This window comes from Mustela putorius, unplaced genomic scaffold, assembly GCF_011764305.1.
Source record: "Mustela putorius furo isolate JIRA1106 unplaced genomic scaffold, ASM1176430v1.1 tig00004007_pilon_pilon_pilon, whole genome shotgun sequence".
Taxonomy (NCBI): domain Eukaryota; kingdom Metazoa; phylum Chordata; class Mammalia; order Carnivora; family Mustelidae; genus Mustela; species Mustela putorius.
In genome coordinates this window covers 6,879,717-6,896,022 of record NW_025422145.1, presented here as the reverse complement: position 1 = coordinate 6,896,022, position 16,306 = coordinate 6,879,717, and the positions used below count along the sequence as shown (strand labels likewise).

The 16,306-nt window shown below is 50.9% G+C and overlaps 1 protein-coding gene across 13 annotated transcripts in view; it reads left to right on the top strand.

Annotated features, from left to right (window-relative positions):
- Positions 1–16,306, top strand: part of CLEC16A (C-type lectin domain containing 16A) — a 215,986-nt gene that overhangs the window by 10,596 nt on the left and 189,084 nt on the right. For 11 of the 13 annotated variants that reach the window (XR_199256.3, XR_199257.3, XM_045072138.1 and 8 more), the window contains exons 2-6: positions 1,992–2,120; positions 5,943–6,076; positions 11,860–12,008; positions 14,712–14,817; positions 16,202–16,207. Coding sequence is in view for 11 of the 13 variants with exons in the window: in XM_045072138.1 (XP_044928073.1) it covers positions 1,992–2,120; positions 5,943–6,076; positions 11,860–12,008; positions 14,712–14,817; positions 16,202–16,207 (524 nt within the window). In the remaining 2 variants the exon portion in view is untranslated. The remainder of the gene's footprint in view (positions 1–1,991; positions 2,121–5,942; positions 6,077–11,859; positions 12,009–14,711; positions 14,818–16,201; positions 16,208–16,306) is intronic. The other 2 variants (XM_004750377.3, XM_004750375.3) reach the window with 1 other exon arrangement.

Genomic DNA, 16,306 nt, shown 5'->3' with positions numbered 1-16,306 from the left:
TGTTCATCCCCCGTGTCACCCCTCCCCCTCCACCGCCTCCCATCTCCCTCCTGCTAACCAGCAGCGTGTTCTCTAACGTTAAGTGTGTGTTTCTTTGTTTGCCTCTCTTTTTTCCCCCGGTTTGTTTTGTTTTTTAAATTTCATCTAGGAGTGAATTCCTATGGTATTTGTCTTTCTTTGACTGACCTAGTTCGCTTAGTGTTATACTCTCTAGCTTCATCCACATCAGACACAAAAATATTGAAGGGAGGGGGCGCCTGGCTGGCACAGTCGGTGAGATTCTTGATCTCAGGGTTGTGTGTTCGAACCCCATGTTGGTTTAGAGATGACTTAAACATAAAATCTTTAAAAAAAAAAAAAAAAAAGGGATGACCCTGAGGGAGGGGCGGCAGCACCTTTGGGAGCCGGGGTGTCCACATCCTCAAGTCTCCTTGGAAGGGATACATGCACCCCGAGATTTAGGGCAGCATTATCAACAACAGGCCAATTATGGAAAAGAGCTCAGGTGCCCGTCGCTAGATGAATGGTGTATAGACACAGTGGAACAGGACTGCGCCATAGAAAAGAGGGAAGTCTGGCCATTTTATAAGGACGCTCTTAAAGCTGTGTGCGTGGTACTCCTGGGGCATCTGGCCAGACTCTAGTCCCCACACCACCCAGGATGGGCCTCAGTGATTCTTCCGGTTGCGCTGACACCGGTAGAGGCTGGAGGGTGGGACCGGTCCACCTGCCTCTACCCCAGCAGTACAGGTCTGGAGCCGAAGAGGCCTCCCAGGAGAATGTGGGTGGGTGAGGCTCCGTGCTGTAGCCTCCCAGACCCACCTCATAGTGGGTACCCGGCAGGGGAGGTCAGTGCCTTGAACTGCGGGTAACCCACTCTGTTTGAGCTCTGAGTTCTGATGGGCATTCCAAGGGTTGTCTTTTTCTTTTCATTTTTTTAAGATTTTATTTGTGACAGAGAGACACAGCAAGAGAGGGAACACAAAGCAGGGGGAGTTGGAGGAGAAGCAGGTCTCCCGCTGAGCAGGGAGCTGGATGCAGGGCTCGATCCCAGGACCCTGGGATCATGTCCTGAGCTGAAGACAGACACTTAACGACTGAGCCACCCCAGATGCCCTATGATTTTTTTTTTTTTTTTAAGACTGACTGACTTAGAGAGAGACACTGTTGGCATGCGTAGTGGGGGGTAGGGCAGAGGGAGGGTAGAGTCTTAAGCAGACTCCTTGCTGAGCCCAGAGTGGGGAGATCATGACCTCCACTGAAACCCAGATTGAGATGCTTACCTGAGTGCCCTACCTGGTGCTGCTGCTGCTGCTGCTTCTTCTTCTTCTTCTTCTTCTGCAGAGGGAGAGGGCCAGACTCCGAACTAAGCACAGAGCCCAACATGTTTGAACATGGGGTTCAATCCCACAGCCCTGAGATCATGACCTGAGCTAAAATCAGGAGTTGGACGCTTAACTGACTGAGCCCCCCAGGGACCCCCCAAGGATCGTCTTGATTGTACGCAATCTTTGCCCCAACAACCGGCTTTGCGATCTCCTCTCCCTATCTGAGCCTCCGTCTCTCTAAACCTCTGCATCAGCCTGGCTGAGGGTTTTATACATGATGCTCAGCCTGGGCCATGTGTCTCCTGTGGCTGCTCCAGCATTAGAGAGTCCTGATGGTTCTGAGTCTCCGGGTGGGCTCCAGTAACCCACTTTATCCAACCATCTAGGTGATTATCTTGCACACTGACGCTTGAGGATGGCTGTCTTCAAGAGCTCAATGATTCTCTTACATCTGTTTGGGTCAGCGTGTGTCCAGTTAACATTTCCCAGCATTGTCTGCCTTTTTTTTTTTTTTTGGGTGGCGAGTTATTTCTCCTCTGGATGAGAGTTGGGCTAACCACATCCGAAAAGGCACAGCCAGATTATCCCCAAAAATCACTAGTAGTCGTTGAGCCTGGTGTGTATTTCGGTCAGTAATCCTTAATTTTCTTTGCTTTTTTTCAGGTATTTGTATCATGTCTTGACCAAAAACACCACAGTCACAGAACAGAACCGGAACCTACTAGTGGAGACCATCCGTTCCATCACTGAGATCCTGATCTGGGGAGATCAAAATGACAGCTCTGTATTTGAGTAAGAGTTTCCCATGTTTCTCGTTTTTTGCCTCTCCTTCCTTTGAATATTTTCCCAAATGTATGCCATGAGTCATTGCTGATGACGTCAGGATTTGACACCCGTTTGGGTCTTCTGCAGATTTCTATCTATATCTGTATAGAAAATGTCCTTGAAGCACTGGAGAAACGTAAGCTGACAGTGGGAACCTCAGGGAAATGAGTGTCCCAAAATCTGAAAACATGATGGATAATTTTCTCAATAGTGTCCTGACAGTCTTCCCAAGGGAAGGAGAAAAGTTAGCTTCTAAGTGAACTGGAGGGACCTTGCCCTGGAGAGACACGAAGAGCTCATCTTTATTGTGTTTACTACTGGGCCCAGTGCTGAGCTCTCCATGAGATAATCTAAATCTCCCTGCTGCCCCGGGGGTGGGGGCCTTCGTGTCCTGACTATCACCATTTCTGCTCAGGGTCGCACACTGGTAAGCCGCGAAGGGGCTTCTCCTCATTCGTGTACTTCCTCGGTGAGCAGTTGTAGGCCAGCCTCAGTTTCCTCATTTTTTTAAAGGGGGGAGGGGCAGAGAGAGAATCTTAAGCAGGCTCTATGCACAGGGTGAAGTCTGAACGCAGATTTGGGTCTCACCATCCTGAGATCGTGACCTGAGCTGAAATCAAGAGTCAGATGCTCAACCGACTGAGCCCCCCAGGCGCCCCTCTTCATCTTCATAGAGAAAGTTCCTGCCCAGTGCCTGGCACAGAGTAGGCAGTCAAGAATTGTTAGCCCATGATGATTTATAAAGAAATCTGCATTATGGGACAATTCAAAAGTCCAGGCTAGAAGCCGTGGACTGCTGCCCCAGCACACCTGTCTCTGTGTCTGAGTACAGAGGGATCTGGGTTATGACAGCCACCAAACACAGATTTTATTTTTATATCAAATAATCTCAACTCTCAGTATTGAGGCCACTTAAAAAACCCGACTAAAACAAATAAAGGTGTTCTGTCTCCCGCCTGGCTTCTTATTAGATATTCTGATTTTCCAGCTAGCTCTCTGTTTTCATCAGTAGGGTTATCTAAGATAAAGCTATTTTTGGGAAAATCAAACCTGTGACACTGGCCTTTTCCCCAAAGGAAAACACGAGTAAGGAGGGAGGTGTTGTGTTGCAAATGCCACTGGCTTCCTTTGCAGATGCACAGGGCATTGATTGGTTGGTTGGTGTGTGTTTTGGAAATGTGAATGACCTTTGGGTTAAAGATTAGAAACCGTGTTCCCCTTGACCAGCTTGGACTTTCTGAGCCCATCTGTTGTCTCAGAAAAACTGCTGAGCCCAGCAGTTCCTAAATGGTTCCCTGATAGGGTCCCCAGGAGAATTTATTTTTCTTTTCTTTTTTTTTTTTTAAGATTTTATTTATTAATTTGACAGAGAGAGAGAGAGATCACAAGTAGGCAAAGAGGCAGGCAGACGGGGAGGGGGAAGCAGGCTCCCTGCTGAGCAGAGAGCACCATGCGAGGCTTGATCCCAGGACCCTGAGATCATGACCTGAGCCAAAGGCAGAGGCTTAACCCTCTGAGCCATTCAGATGCCCCGAGAATTTATTTTTCATCCATTTCTTTATTTTAGAATAATTTTAGATTTATAGGAAGGTCACAAGGATGGTACAGGAAGTTTTCAAACAGCCCTCTCCTGTCTTCTGCCACTGTCCATGTTTTATCTGACTGGGGTGCATTTGTGGAAACAGAGAAGCTAGCCCTGACGTGTTCATGTTGAGTAAACTCCAGACTCGATTTGGATTTTGCCAGTTTTTCCATGCAGAGCCCCTTGCTGCTCTCGGAACACAGCCCAGCTCCCACAGTGCATCTCGTTGTCACATCTACCTGGCCTCTGCCAGCTGTGACAAATCTTCAGTCTTGTTTTCCTGACCTTGATGGTTTTGAGAAGTCCTGGCCAAGGGTCCTGTAGAAAGCCCCCTGCCCCCGTCTGGGTTTCTGTGATGCCTTTCTCAGGATTAGCCAGGGGGGTTGTGGGGGAGAAGACCACACAGAGGGGCAGTGCGCTTTTCATCCCATAGTATCAGCAGTCAAGATGTTCCCTTGCTCTCTGGTGAGGTTAATCTGATCTCTTGCTTAAGGTGGTATCCGGCTAGGTTTTTCTGCCCTAAAGCTACTCTTCTCCCCTTTCCCTGCACTGTTCTTTGAAAGAGAGTCCTTCAGTTTAGCCCACCTGGGGGTGGGGGGAATTTAGCTCTACCTTCTAGAAGGGGGTGGTGAGTATCTACATACATTATTTGAAATTCTTCTGCATGGAAGACTGGTCTCCTCTCCCTGTCTATTTTTCTAGTCATTTATTTGTATTAATATGGGCTTGTGGATGTTTGTTCTATGCTTTGGACTGAAGTAGACTGTGGATCCAGTACTGTTACTAAACATTGTGTTACTAATACTAAATTACAACACAATGCTGTGATAGACTTTGTGATCCCGTACTTTGCTATTTTTTGTGTTGTTCCAGGTCTGTCTCTGGGCACTTGGGGGCCCTTTGGGGTTCGGGTCCTGTGTTCCTTGCCACACCCCATCCTTCTGGTTTTTTTGAGCACTTCCTTACTTTCCGGCACTCTAAGATGCGGCACGCTCCTCTTGTGTTTTCCGTGCCCCAGATCTAGAATTAGCCATTTTTCCAAGGAACCCCTCCCTCCTCTAGGGAGTTTTAAAAATCCAGGCTCCTGGATTTCGCAATAGACCTGCAGAATCTGCCCGTGTGGGCCAGATCTCGATATAGACATTTTAACAAGTTCCCAGGTTGGTCACGGTGCCGCAGTGAGCCTGCTGGGGTGTGCTTGCGAGTCACTGATTTCTTCAGCCTGAAGCAAAGGAAGACAAAATAGGTCAAATGATAGCCATGTTCTGAGGGTCAGCGTGCATGGCTCTTTTAGGTAGGCAGGCTCCCAGAATCAGAATTGGAAAAGGTTTGCGTTCATGTTTTTCTGGTTTGCTTATTTGTTTACCTTTTCATGAATTCAAACAGAAGTTATGCAGCACTGAGCGAGAGCCAGGCCCATGATCCTGCCATTGTGGAGCTGACAGCCGACGGGGGAGAGAACCCCCCCACTGGAACCAAGTGACAGACACTTGTCACTGCAGGGACCTGTTCCCAGTCATCCAGATGAGCAGTTACCTGGTCTTAGCTAGCACACTGAGAACACATAACTAGAAAACACCATTTTCTGCCTTTCAAGAAAGGCATCAGGGTTCTGTCTCCATTGCAAGACTAAAAGAGCCAGCACGTACCCCCAGAAGTCCATGTCCCCAGGCTGCTTGTGGACAGATGTCCTGTCTAGAACAAGAGAGGCAGAAGCTGACCTGGGGGCTGGGTAGCCCCCCAACCCCTTCAATCCCTTCCAGTTCTTTCCCCCCAGATTTGGAAACTCTTATTAGCATTGTCTTGAGTCTTTGTAGGTAATTCTAGGTGGTGCTGTTTAACATGCAAAGATAGGAAAGTAAAGGAAGGAGACCTAGTAAGGAAAACTAAGAAAAGAGAATATTGGATGGGAAAAGCGGCCTGGCGGGTTTCTCAGCTCAGGTAGGTAACTGCGTCATCATTTAGCACGTAGAGATCTTCCCCTTTCTGCTTCCGCGGATCACTGCTGCGCTGTCATTGCAGGGAGAGAGTGCGAGAGCCCGTCTTTAGCTTGGGGGGATGATGGTGTCCCCCGGGAAGCCAGGGCCTTGCAGATGCCTCTGGGGGTCAGGGACGGTCCGCGCCGTGTGCGGCGCACGTGATCAGCAGATGATGTGTATTTGCACGTGTGGAAGCAGATCACTGACGCCTTCTTGTTCTCTCCCCAGCTTCTTCCTGGAGAAGAACATGTTTGTTTTCTTCCTGAACATCCTGCGGCAGAAGTCAGGCCGCTATGTGTGCGTTCAGCTGCTGCAGACCCTGAACATCCTCTTCGAGAATATCAGTCACGAGACCTCCCTGTGTAAGGACAAGCCCTTCCCCTCCCACCGCTGAGCTCTGGCAGCGTGGGGCCCGGCGTGGACTTCGTGTCGCCTTTTGCATGTTTGTGCTTCCTGTCCGTGTCTGTGTGCTTGGGCTCCTGTAACAAAATGTCCTAGACTGGGGGCCGAGACCACGGAAACTGACTTTGTCAGAGTTCCTGAGGTTTGAAGTCCAAGACCTAGGTGCCATTGGGGCGGTTTCTGGTGAGGCCTTTCTCTCCTGGTCTGTAGATGACTGTCGGTCGCCTTGTTACTGGTGTGGCCTATCTTTTCATGTGTGTGCATGGAGAGAAAGTTCTGGTGTCTTTTCCTATTCTTAGAAGGACAGGAGTCTTTGATCAGGGGCTCATCCTAGGACCTTGTTTAACCCTAATTACCTCCTTAAGGCCGCTCTCTCTAAATACACTCACAGTGGTAGGGCTTCCCAGCGTGAATGGTTATATCGTGCAGTTCGGTCCATAACACTGTTTATGCCTGTGAAGGGCTGGGGGTGCTCCCCTCTGCTCTGTGACTCTGGGCTGTTCGCATTTTTCTTTATAATTTGCTGGGATCGCTGAATCATTAGCCAATGGAGTAAGCTCTAGAAGAAGCAGGGCAAGGAAAGAATAGCCCAGGGCTTGCAGGGGGTGGGCTTTGGCAGCTGACTTGCCTGGGGGGCAAGGATGTGGCTCCTGAGCGGCTTCTCTGCCCTCACCAAGCCTGAGCTCTTTGTCTGAAACAGCCGCCCTTCCAGGCAGGTGCTGTCCGTTTGGTGCCCAGGGAGTTCCATTCCGCAGCCTGTGGGGACCGCTCTAGCCAGGCCAGAATCCAGAAGGGCCTCAGGCCAGCGGAGGTAGTTCAGTGGTCCACAGCTGGGCGTGATTGTGCCCCCGGAGGGCATTTGTCAGTGCCTGTGGACATTCTCGGTTGTGGTAGGGGGTGGAGGGGTGTTGGCATCTGGTGGGTAGAGCCCAGGGGTGCTGGTAAACATCAAACAGGACAGCTCCCCACAGTAAAGGATTATCTAGCCCCCAATGTCAGCAGAGCCAGGGGCAAGAAACCTGGTTAGCTCCTTTTCCTTGCTGCTTGACCTCGGCTTTATTACTCCAAGACGGCTACGCAGGTCCCAGGCCCTGCCCGCCGGTAGCAGGGAAAAGAAGACAAGTGACTGAATGTCTGTGTCAAAGGCAGGCTGTAGGTCCCCAAGACGGGTTTAGAAAAAGTTTCGGTGCAGGGGGTTGGGGGAGAGGAAGGAGGTAGAGATGGAGGTAGAAGTAGAGATGGCGGCATTCTCCCTCAGGAGGAAGCAGGGAGAGGCAGGGAAGGGCTGTGCACGCGGCTCCGGGAGCAGCCACTAGGTGGCGCTGCCGCCCCAGGAGTCTGCTCACGCTTCCCAACGAGCGAGAGTTGACACATGAGTTGACTCACTCTCCCTGAGTGGTTTCCCGCGTTAACAACTTTTGTTACCCTGGATATAAATTGTGTGCGGTTTCTGAGAACTCTGAGCGGGGAAGACCCAGCTCGGGGGTGCAGGCCCTGGACTCTGACCCACCAGGTCCCAGGCCCCACTCTGCCACATCGGCCTTGCATGTGCTCCGGGGGTGGACTCTCGGCTCTCAGCTGCAGCTTCTGTGAAGTGGAGATGATCTTGTATCTGGAGACTGTGGTGTTGTGAGGGTTCAGCGTGACAGTGGCTGTGCAGAACGGAGCCTGGGGTCTGGCAGGTGGAGGTGTATACTCGAGCTGCCTTTTTTTTTTTTTTTTTTAATATTTATTTATTGGACAGAGAGATCACAATCAGGCAGAGGCAGGTAGAGAGAGGGGGGGGGAGGCAGGCTCCCCGCTGAGCAGAGAGCCCAATGTGGGGCTTGATCCCAGGATCCTGGGATCATGACCCGAGCTGAAGGCAGAGGCTTTAACCCACTGAGCCACCCAGGCGCCCCTCGAGCTGCTTTTATCCTGAAATCCAGCGTTACCCCAAATGTCTGTTCTCGGGTAACCCTGTCTTAGCCCAGCTAGCTTCAGTAGTTGGGACGGTAGGATATGCTGGAGTTTCTGGATCATAGCTCTTTTTGAATTAGGACTGGACAAGGGGGCCGTGCTGTAAGAAACGCAGGCACACGCCGCTGTCTTTAGGGAAAACTCACCGGAGCACTTTCCTAAACCCTGCAGAAGCGGCACACACATCACCGCCTTTTACAGCACTTCGATCTGGGGCGGGTGAGGAGGACACGTGACTTTGGCTTTTATTTTTATCTTCCAGTCATAGGAAGAAAACGTCCTCATTCTAAAACAACAAAAAAAATCAAACGGTACGAGAATATAGAAAACAAAAGTTCTACCGAGCGTCTCCTTCACGGTTCAGTGGACACAGAGCATTTTGCCATTTGTTTTCCGTTTTCCCAACTTGCTGCTGTATCTTAGATTTTCATGCAGCCCGTTCACGTGCCCCCACTTAGTGGGGCTCCCCGGCTGCGTCTTGCTGAGCCCTGCGTTCTTCAGCCTGCCCACGGGCCTCAAGGTGGTTTCCGGGTTTTCATTATTACCAGCAGCCATTTCACGAGTGCACCTGTCGCCTGTCGATTTTGGTAACCTAAGTCACAGAGGGCCCGAGGGAGTGAGATTACTTAGAGACTCCTGGATTGAGAAAAGGATACCACAGAAAGTCGGCCACCCAGGGAGGGGGTAGGCAAAAAATCCCAGCCCAATAATAGAGGCACCTCGGCTGCCCCCACAGTGGCCCTCACCACCCACAGAGTCATCGCGTGGAGACCCTGGAAAAGTCCCCACCGGGGAATGATGGGAGTGCGCGGCTTTTCCAGCTCGAGTGCAGCCCGGAGGCTCGTGGTTGTAGTCTGAGCGTCTGTGCCTCTGGTGGCCCGGAAGCCACCAACCGGTCACAGTGGGGCTCCCCGTGACATCACCGTAGTCCGTCCTCCTGCCAGCTCATTCATCCCCAGCCACAGCCAGAAGGACAGAACAGGGAAGAAGGCCTCAGCATCACCTGGGCTACTTGTTACAAGCTAAAAGTCCAGGCGGATAGGTTGTGGACTGTGCAAACAATAGAGCACTGCATAGCCAAATGGAGGAAAGGAGTGAATTAGTGCCCTGCTGCGTGAGGCAATGCGGGTACCTCTCAGATGTGACTGGTGAGAGCAGCCAGACATGGGAAGCTTATCCGTGATGGTCCATGATTATGAAGCTATAGAGCCGGCAATACACGTCTGCGTGATCCCAGTCAAACGGGCTTGTGGGCAGGGGAGGGGATTGGCTAGCCTATCAGGGGGTTTCTGCGGAGCTAGACATGGGTTCTTTCTGATCTGGATGGTTCTTACGTGGTGTATATGTTTGCAGAAGTTCATCAAGACACCTAAGATCTGTAGTGTGTAAATGTGTGTGTTTGTATATACATATGTATACACATACATATATGTATTTATTTATGTGTGTATATGTACACAGACTGTATTTATATACATAAAAGTACTCAGGTATTTGGATTTAAGGTTCACCTTTCTGTACGTTTCCCCACATATCCAGCTGTACATGTAAGAGTTGTGATACGTGTAGTGTCATTTTTAAACAGTTAAGTCAATCAAGATTCTCAGGACTCCCAGCCCAGATCCACTGCCTCCTCTCTTAGAGCCCCATGATTTGCCTCAGGAATTGTCAGAATCAGGAGGTACTGAAAACCGTGCTAAGACGACAGACTGCAGGACCTGTCTAAAGCCAGGAACACCCAGCATGCTTTCCCGAAGGCAGTGGCTTTCCTGAGGGCTGGCTCTGAGGACACGACCCAGCGGTGGGCCCTGTTGGCCCCTCTCACCATGCCGGGCCTCTGGAAGGCTCCTCGGGGTGCATTAGGTGACGTCAGCCTTTTGAGCTGTACTTTGGTTTAGGTTGGATACCTCCTTGGGACCAAGTAACGGTCTGTTTCCTGCCCCCCACCCCGAGAGCAAGTGTGCTTAGTCCTGGGGGCCGGAGGGCCCGTGGTGGAAATTGGGAGCCTCCGCCCGGGAGCACTAAGACGAACGGTGGCAGCTGCCATCACGGTGTGCTTGCTTTGTGCCCCTCGCTGTCCTTAGTGCTCCGTCTTCTTTAGCTCTCACAGCAGACCAAGGAGAAGGTACTGTTACTCCTGTTTTTAGATAAGGGGACTGGAGAGTGGGGCGGGTGAGTGGCTTTTCCAGGGTCACCGGCTAGGAAGTGGCAGGGGTAGCGTGGATCTAAGTCCCCATCAAATGCGAGGCCTCTGAAATACGAGCGCACCCCCCCTTTTTTTGGTAAAGATTTTATTTATTTGAGAGAAAGCACGAGCTTGAACTTAAGTGGGGAGGAGAGGGAGAAGCAGGTTCCCCACTAAGCAGGGAGCCCGATGCAGGGCTCGATCCCAGGACCCTGGGATCACGATCTGAGCCAAAGGCAGAGGCTTTACTGACTGAGCCACCCAGGCGCCCCATGAGCAGAGCTCCTTAGCATGCGGAGTGTACTGAGTCCACCGCAGAGATCTGAGTCAGGGCATGGGGCTGGGGCCCAAGATGCCTTGTGTCTGACGAGCCCCATGTGATGCTAGGCCGTGGGTCAGTAGCCAGGCTCCCAGCCACCGAGCTGCACCGCTTTAACCCTGTGTGCCTGCAGGTACGGTTGTCGATCCCATTCTGTCTTTAACCATGGAGGGCAGCGAAGGTGGGATGGTGCAGAGCTCACGGGCTGGCAGCCCACAGTAGTGGGGAGCAGCGCCCGCTTTGCAGGGTGGCTGGGGAGGACTCCGAGGCTTGTTTGGAGAGGACCCAAGGCCCGGATCGTGAACTGCAGGCCCCTAGGTTCCAGCCCACTGTCCGGCACGAAAAACTAGCTGGTCCCGCGGCCACCATTGCAGTCGGGATGCAGCCTTCGGATGTCTTCCAGCTTCCCTTGCATAGCTGGAGGCTCCCCCGGTGCTGGGCCTGCATTTCTGCAGGGGCTGGGGATTTGGGGGGTGGGGGGGTGGCTGTTCTGTAGTTGGCCCCCGTACTTTAGGCCCTCACCACCCAATCTTCATTATTGGGCCCCATTAGTGCATGACATTGACACACGCTTTGAACTAGTACCTGACTTGCAATCCCAGCTCTGGGACTAACGGTCTGTGTGACCTCTGCAAAGTTAATCAACCTCTCTGAATTTTTTTTTTACTTCTCTGCAAAATGGGGAGAATGGGACCTGCTGGGCTGGATCGGATTGTTGTGGTGACCATGTAAAGCCCTGAGCCTGGTCCTGGGCGTGTGGGAGGGATTCTGCATCAAGCAGCTTTTAGGGAATCACCTTGCTGTATGGGGAGAAAAAAAAGTCCCATAGCCCTTTGTAGCATTCAGGGATGGCAGTGTGACTCTTGCTGCCAACATGGGGCAACTTTTCATCAAATACAGTGTTTTCCCCTCATCTGTGGGTGGTTTGTGAAAATACCCATACATCTTCCCTACCCCCGGCTCTATGCTGAACTTCATCAGGAAGGAAAAAAGTGTTCAGAGGTTTTTTCTATTTGGTGTAGGAGGGAGGGGTAGCCTGGGTCTTTCTCTCCCTTGGCTCTTGAACTTGCTTGAGGCTGCACCTAGTGGCTGCCTGATTTCTGTGTTGCCTAAGGGTAAGGCTGCTCCCAGTTGGCCTGTTAAAACCCCAGAGACCCAGAGGCTTGATGGCTTCGAGCACAGTCAGCCCTCTGTTAGCTGACTCTGTCTGCTTAGCTTTCCTCCAGCACGAATTAACCTGTTTTGCTTTGTGTTTTGTTTTTTTTTCCCCCTCCCTCCAGATTATTTGCTCTCTAATAACTATGTAAATTCTATCATTGTCCATAAGTTTGATTTTTCTGATGAAGAGATTATGGCATATTATATATCATTCCTGAAAACACTTTCGTTAAAACTCAACAACCACACCGTCCATTTCTTTTACAATGAGGTAAGTGAGTTCCAGAAAGGTACCGTGCATTTGGGGTGTCAAGCTAGCCGGTCAGAGTGGAACCTTTGGGCTGGGTGGCCTCAGTCTGTTTGACAAAGCACTTGTGTGCTCACCGTTACCTGATTTTCATAATGACACTGTTTGACCTTGACCTGCTTTAAAAAAAAAAAAATTTTTTTTTTTTTTTAATTTAGAAGTCCCCTCTCTGTTTTGAATGTAAAAATCAGTTTGTGCTACCCGAGAGCATTGCGTTCTCGGCAGGGAGAAGTGCCTGAAAGTTAACTTGGGGTTGTGCTGCCCCATGGGAAAAACCGGCACTGTGGTCAGCCCCGGCTTTGCCACATCCCTGCTGTGTGACCTCAGAGAGGTCTCCATCCTCTGAGCCTGAGTCTTCTCATCTGAGAAAGGGGATGGTCATCTACACTTTACAGGATTTTCCAGGGGTTGAATGAAATGAGATGATGTCTTCAAAGTCCCTAGTATAAACCAGACTCTTTAAAATCATACCCACTGTTGTCCTTCACAAGCTAACGTCCCTGGTATTCCTTGGGAGAATTACTAGCAATTTCAGCAAATTAATTGTTGCTGTTTTCACAGTGGAAAGGAACTTGATAAGGTCAGTTGATCTCACATACCAAAAGGTACTGATGCCGGCTCTCCTGGGGCTGGTTCATCCTGTGGCTCAACTGCTTCATTGAGGACGCAGGCTGTTGATCTATCTGCCTGTTCTGTTGACCATACAATTGGCAGCTATCCTCAGGGTCGACTCCTCATGGCTCCAGGATGGCTGCAGCAGCTCCGAACATCACATACACACCACTGCCACAAGTCCTGAGGAGATCACTTCCCTTCTTGTGTTCCTTTTTAACTTCCAAAAACACTTCTTTTCCAGAAGTACCCCCAGCAGACTTCCTCTTGTGTCTTCCTGGTCAGAATTAGGCCCCATCTCCCCTGTGGGGTGTCAGGAATTTGGGAGCAGCTTCGCAAGACAGCTCTGCTCAGTCTTTCACGAGACTGGATGTGAAGGCTGGATGGGGCAGGGGGATCTGCTTCCAAGGTGGCTCATTCCTATGGCTGTTGACAGGAGGCCTCGGTTCCATAGGCTTCTCCAGTGGCTGCTTGAGTGCCTTCATGGCACAGCAGCTGGCTTTTCCCAGAATAAGCAATCCAAGAGACCAAGACAAGCTTTTGTGACCCAGCCTCAGAGGCCACACACTATCTTTCCTGCCATATTATTTAGGTCACACTGGTGGGCCCTGACTGGGTGTGAGAGGGGATGACAGCACGTGAATACAGGCGGTGACAGTCACTGGGCCATCCTGGAAGTGGGCTGTGACATGGCCACATGCTGTCTGCATGGCAGCTGTCTTCTGATTGGTGGTCATGTATGCCGCACAGCCCTGCTCTAGAGTCAGACCTTCCTCTCAATCATACCGTTTAAGTGTGGGCGAAACCTGTCCAGCTGTCCCCGTGGGAGGAGGCGAGATCAGCCTGAACCTTGATCTTCTTTGTCTAGATTAGGAGTGGGGAAGACCTGGGCTCAGAGGGAGGAATTATTAGTCATCACCCACAACCACAAAATGTGTAGCATTTTGAAAAATGACCATCCCGTGGCCCAGTATCTGCCAGATGGTAGGTGCTCGGGTCCAGGGACATGTCGATGGTCTTTGCCAGAGGCTCTCCCAGGCAGATGAAATTCAGACCAGAGAGAGGTACTGCCACTCAGGGGCAGCCTGGGCTGGTGTACACTGGGTTGGGACCCTGAGATTCTGGGACCAGGGCAGTGCTTCTGGTAGAACATCCTGCTGGTCACCGGGAGTGGGCCCAGTTCCCTCTTGTATATTTCCAGTGCTGTAGCTGCCACTTTCTAAGGGCACCCATCTGGTGCTCCCAGTGGCATTGCCCTCATTAGACAGATGTCTCCTTGCTGGGGGTTGGCTGGTGCCTCTTCCCGACACCCTCAACTGCCCGTGGGTGCCCTTGGAGCACAGATGCAGAGCTGTGTGGGAAAACTGGCCAGGAGAGGGCAGCAGAGCTCGCCTCACGTGGCTCTAGGCCCAGAAGCCCTCCTGCTTTTTTCTCAAGGCCCCAACAGAGCAGTTCTCTGCTTCTGAACTGTTTTGATCCCTTCTGATGATATCTTTTTAATGCCAGCAGATTCCCCTAAATCCTTCTCCTCTATGGTAATGTGTCTACTTTTAGTGTTTCTAAATAGAGAAACATGTCCTAGCCAGAAGAGATTCCAAATGTCGTAAAACTTCACACTGGCACCTTCATTAGTTTAAGTGGCTTCTAATAGTAACAACCAGCCTCAGTGCTGAGCGCTTGTTAGGTGTAGGCTCTGGCCCCTGCGGTCATCTCGGGGATTCCTAGCAGCTGTGAACTGGGATTTGTTATCCCCATTTTGTAGGCGAAGGCTCAGAGGCTTAGAAATATTAGAACCCAGCGCGCAGCTGCAAAGTGGCAGGATGGACAAGCCCAGGCCCGGCGTTGTCAGGACCCTTTCTTCTGTTTCTTCTGGGATAGTCTTGCCTCCCCATTCCTTCCCGCATTCGCCACTGGGAATGAACCACTGGCTTAAGGTTCAAGGGGGATAATTTTTTTTCATTTTTTGCAGAAGTCTGTTAGGATTCAGGAAGCTGGGTGGGGGGAGTCCTGCCCTTTGGGTTTGTAACCTATTTTTGGTACTCCTTTTGTTTTAAGCACACCAATGACTTTGCCCTGTACACAGAAGCCATCAAGTTTTTCAATCATCCTGAAAGCATGGTTCGAATTGCTGTAAGAACCATAACTTTGAATGTCTACAAAGGTAAGCTTCCTTGGGCGCTCACACCTCATCTGATTCTAACTTGACAGCTGGGATTTGCTGTCATGAGTCCGTATACACAGTTCTCCGGTGGCGGCCAGGAGTTCATGTAGGACAGCTGGGGTTGCATGTCTCATGAAAGACTTACAGTCACGGAACATTTAATAGGCCCCTTCCGTGAAGTTTTGTGCCACTGCCTTTGCCTGTGCTCAGTTCTGCATGTCGAAGTCTCCGTACAGACACGCGGTAGCAGTAAGGTCCTAAGAAAGGTACATGTGGGGCTCCAAGCAGCCATGTGATACTTAGATAAAGCCTAGTTGTCTTCTAAATGTTATTGATATTTACATTTTTGTGTCGCAGGCTGTCAAATGTACTTAAATACAGCCGGGGGTTATGGGATCTTTAAATAATGTATAGAAGTATTTCATGTCACGAACGGCAGAGGGCAGCATTGTCTTCTCAACTGCAAAGCCCAGCAAATTCCCCTTTTGTCACGATGTACTTAGTTCCCAAAACTTCGCCTCCGGGAGAAAACCCTTGCACTGGTTCCCGCCCATCTTGGCACAAAGGCTGGCTGGACACAAGTTCCTGGCCTGGAACTGCCCTCCGAGGGCACGCCTTCTCTGCCTGACACTGGGGTTATTCCCTCCGGAGTCACCGCACTGGAGCTGGGACTCTATATTCTCAAGGACTAAAGGGTTTTGACCTTCACGGGTTATGAGTCATGATGTTATTACTTGCGATGACCCCTAATTGGGGTGAGGGGAACTCCTCAGGGACTCACTCCAGCCTGGTTCTGGGATTGCTTTAAATTGAGGAGCCTAAGAGCCAGGTGGACTCCCCCCCTCCCCCCTGCCGGGCCTGCACACCAGGGTTGCAAACTGAGGGCTGGAGAGCTGGATCCAGCCCTCAGATGTGTTTTGATTAGCTTAGGTATTCCGTGAAAAGATACAGAGTTGCCAGTATTTAAACAGGGGGAGATCTTGGGTCACTTTCTGGATTTCTGACTTGAAAGTAGAGACTTGGCTGCTCTGGGCCTACGGGCTTGTAAGGCAGTGGTGGGCCAGCACTGAGAAACAGCGCCTCTCCCTGGGGCTGAGGCCCAGGCTCCCTAGTTCACAAGCGGGGGAGGGTCGCCCTGCCTCACTCACTGAGTCACCAGCCCACCCAGCCGGCTGCTGAGTCTGTGCCCTGGTCTGAGCCCCAGTTCTGCTGCCCCTGCTCGCTCCTTTCTCTTGTTCTCTTCCAGCCCGTATCTTTAGATGCCTCCTGCCCTCGCCCTCTGTCCTTCTGAGCAACTGTCTCACCATCCCAGTTCCTAACCCTGTTAACTGTTGTCTGTTTTTTGCCTTTCCTTCAATGACGATTCCCGTGTTCCTTATTCCAGTGTCATGTAAGTTATTAACTTCTGGTTTTCCGCTTTCTTAACTTATCCTTATGTGTAAATAAAGGAAACTTGCCTGAGAATGGTGTAGTTTCCATTGTAGTCACT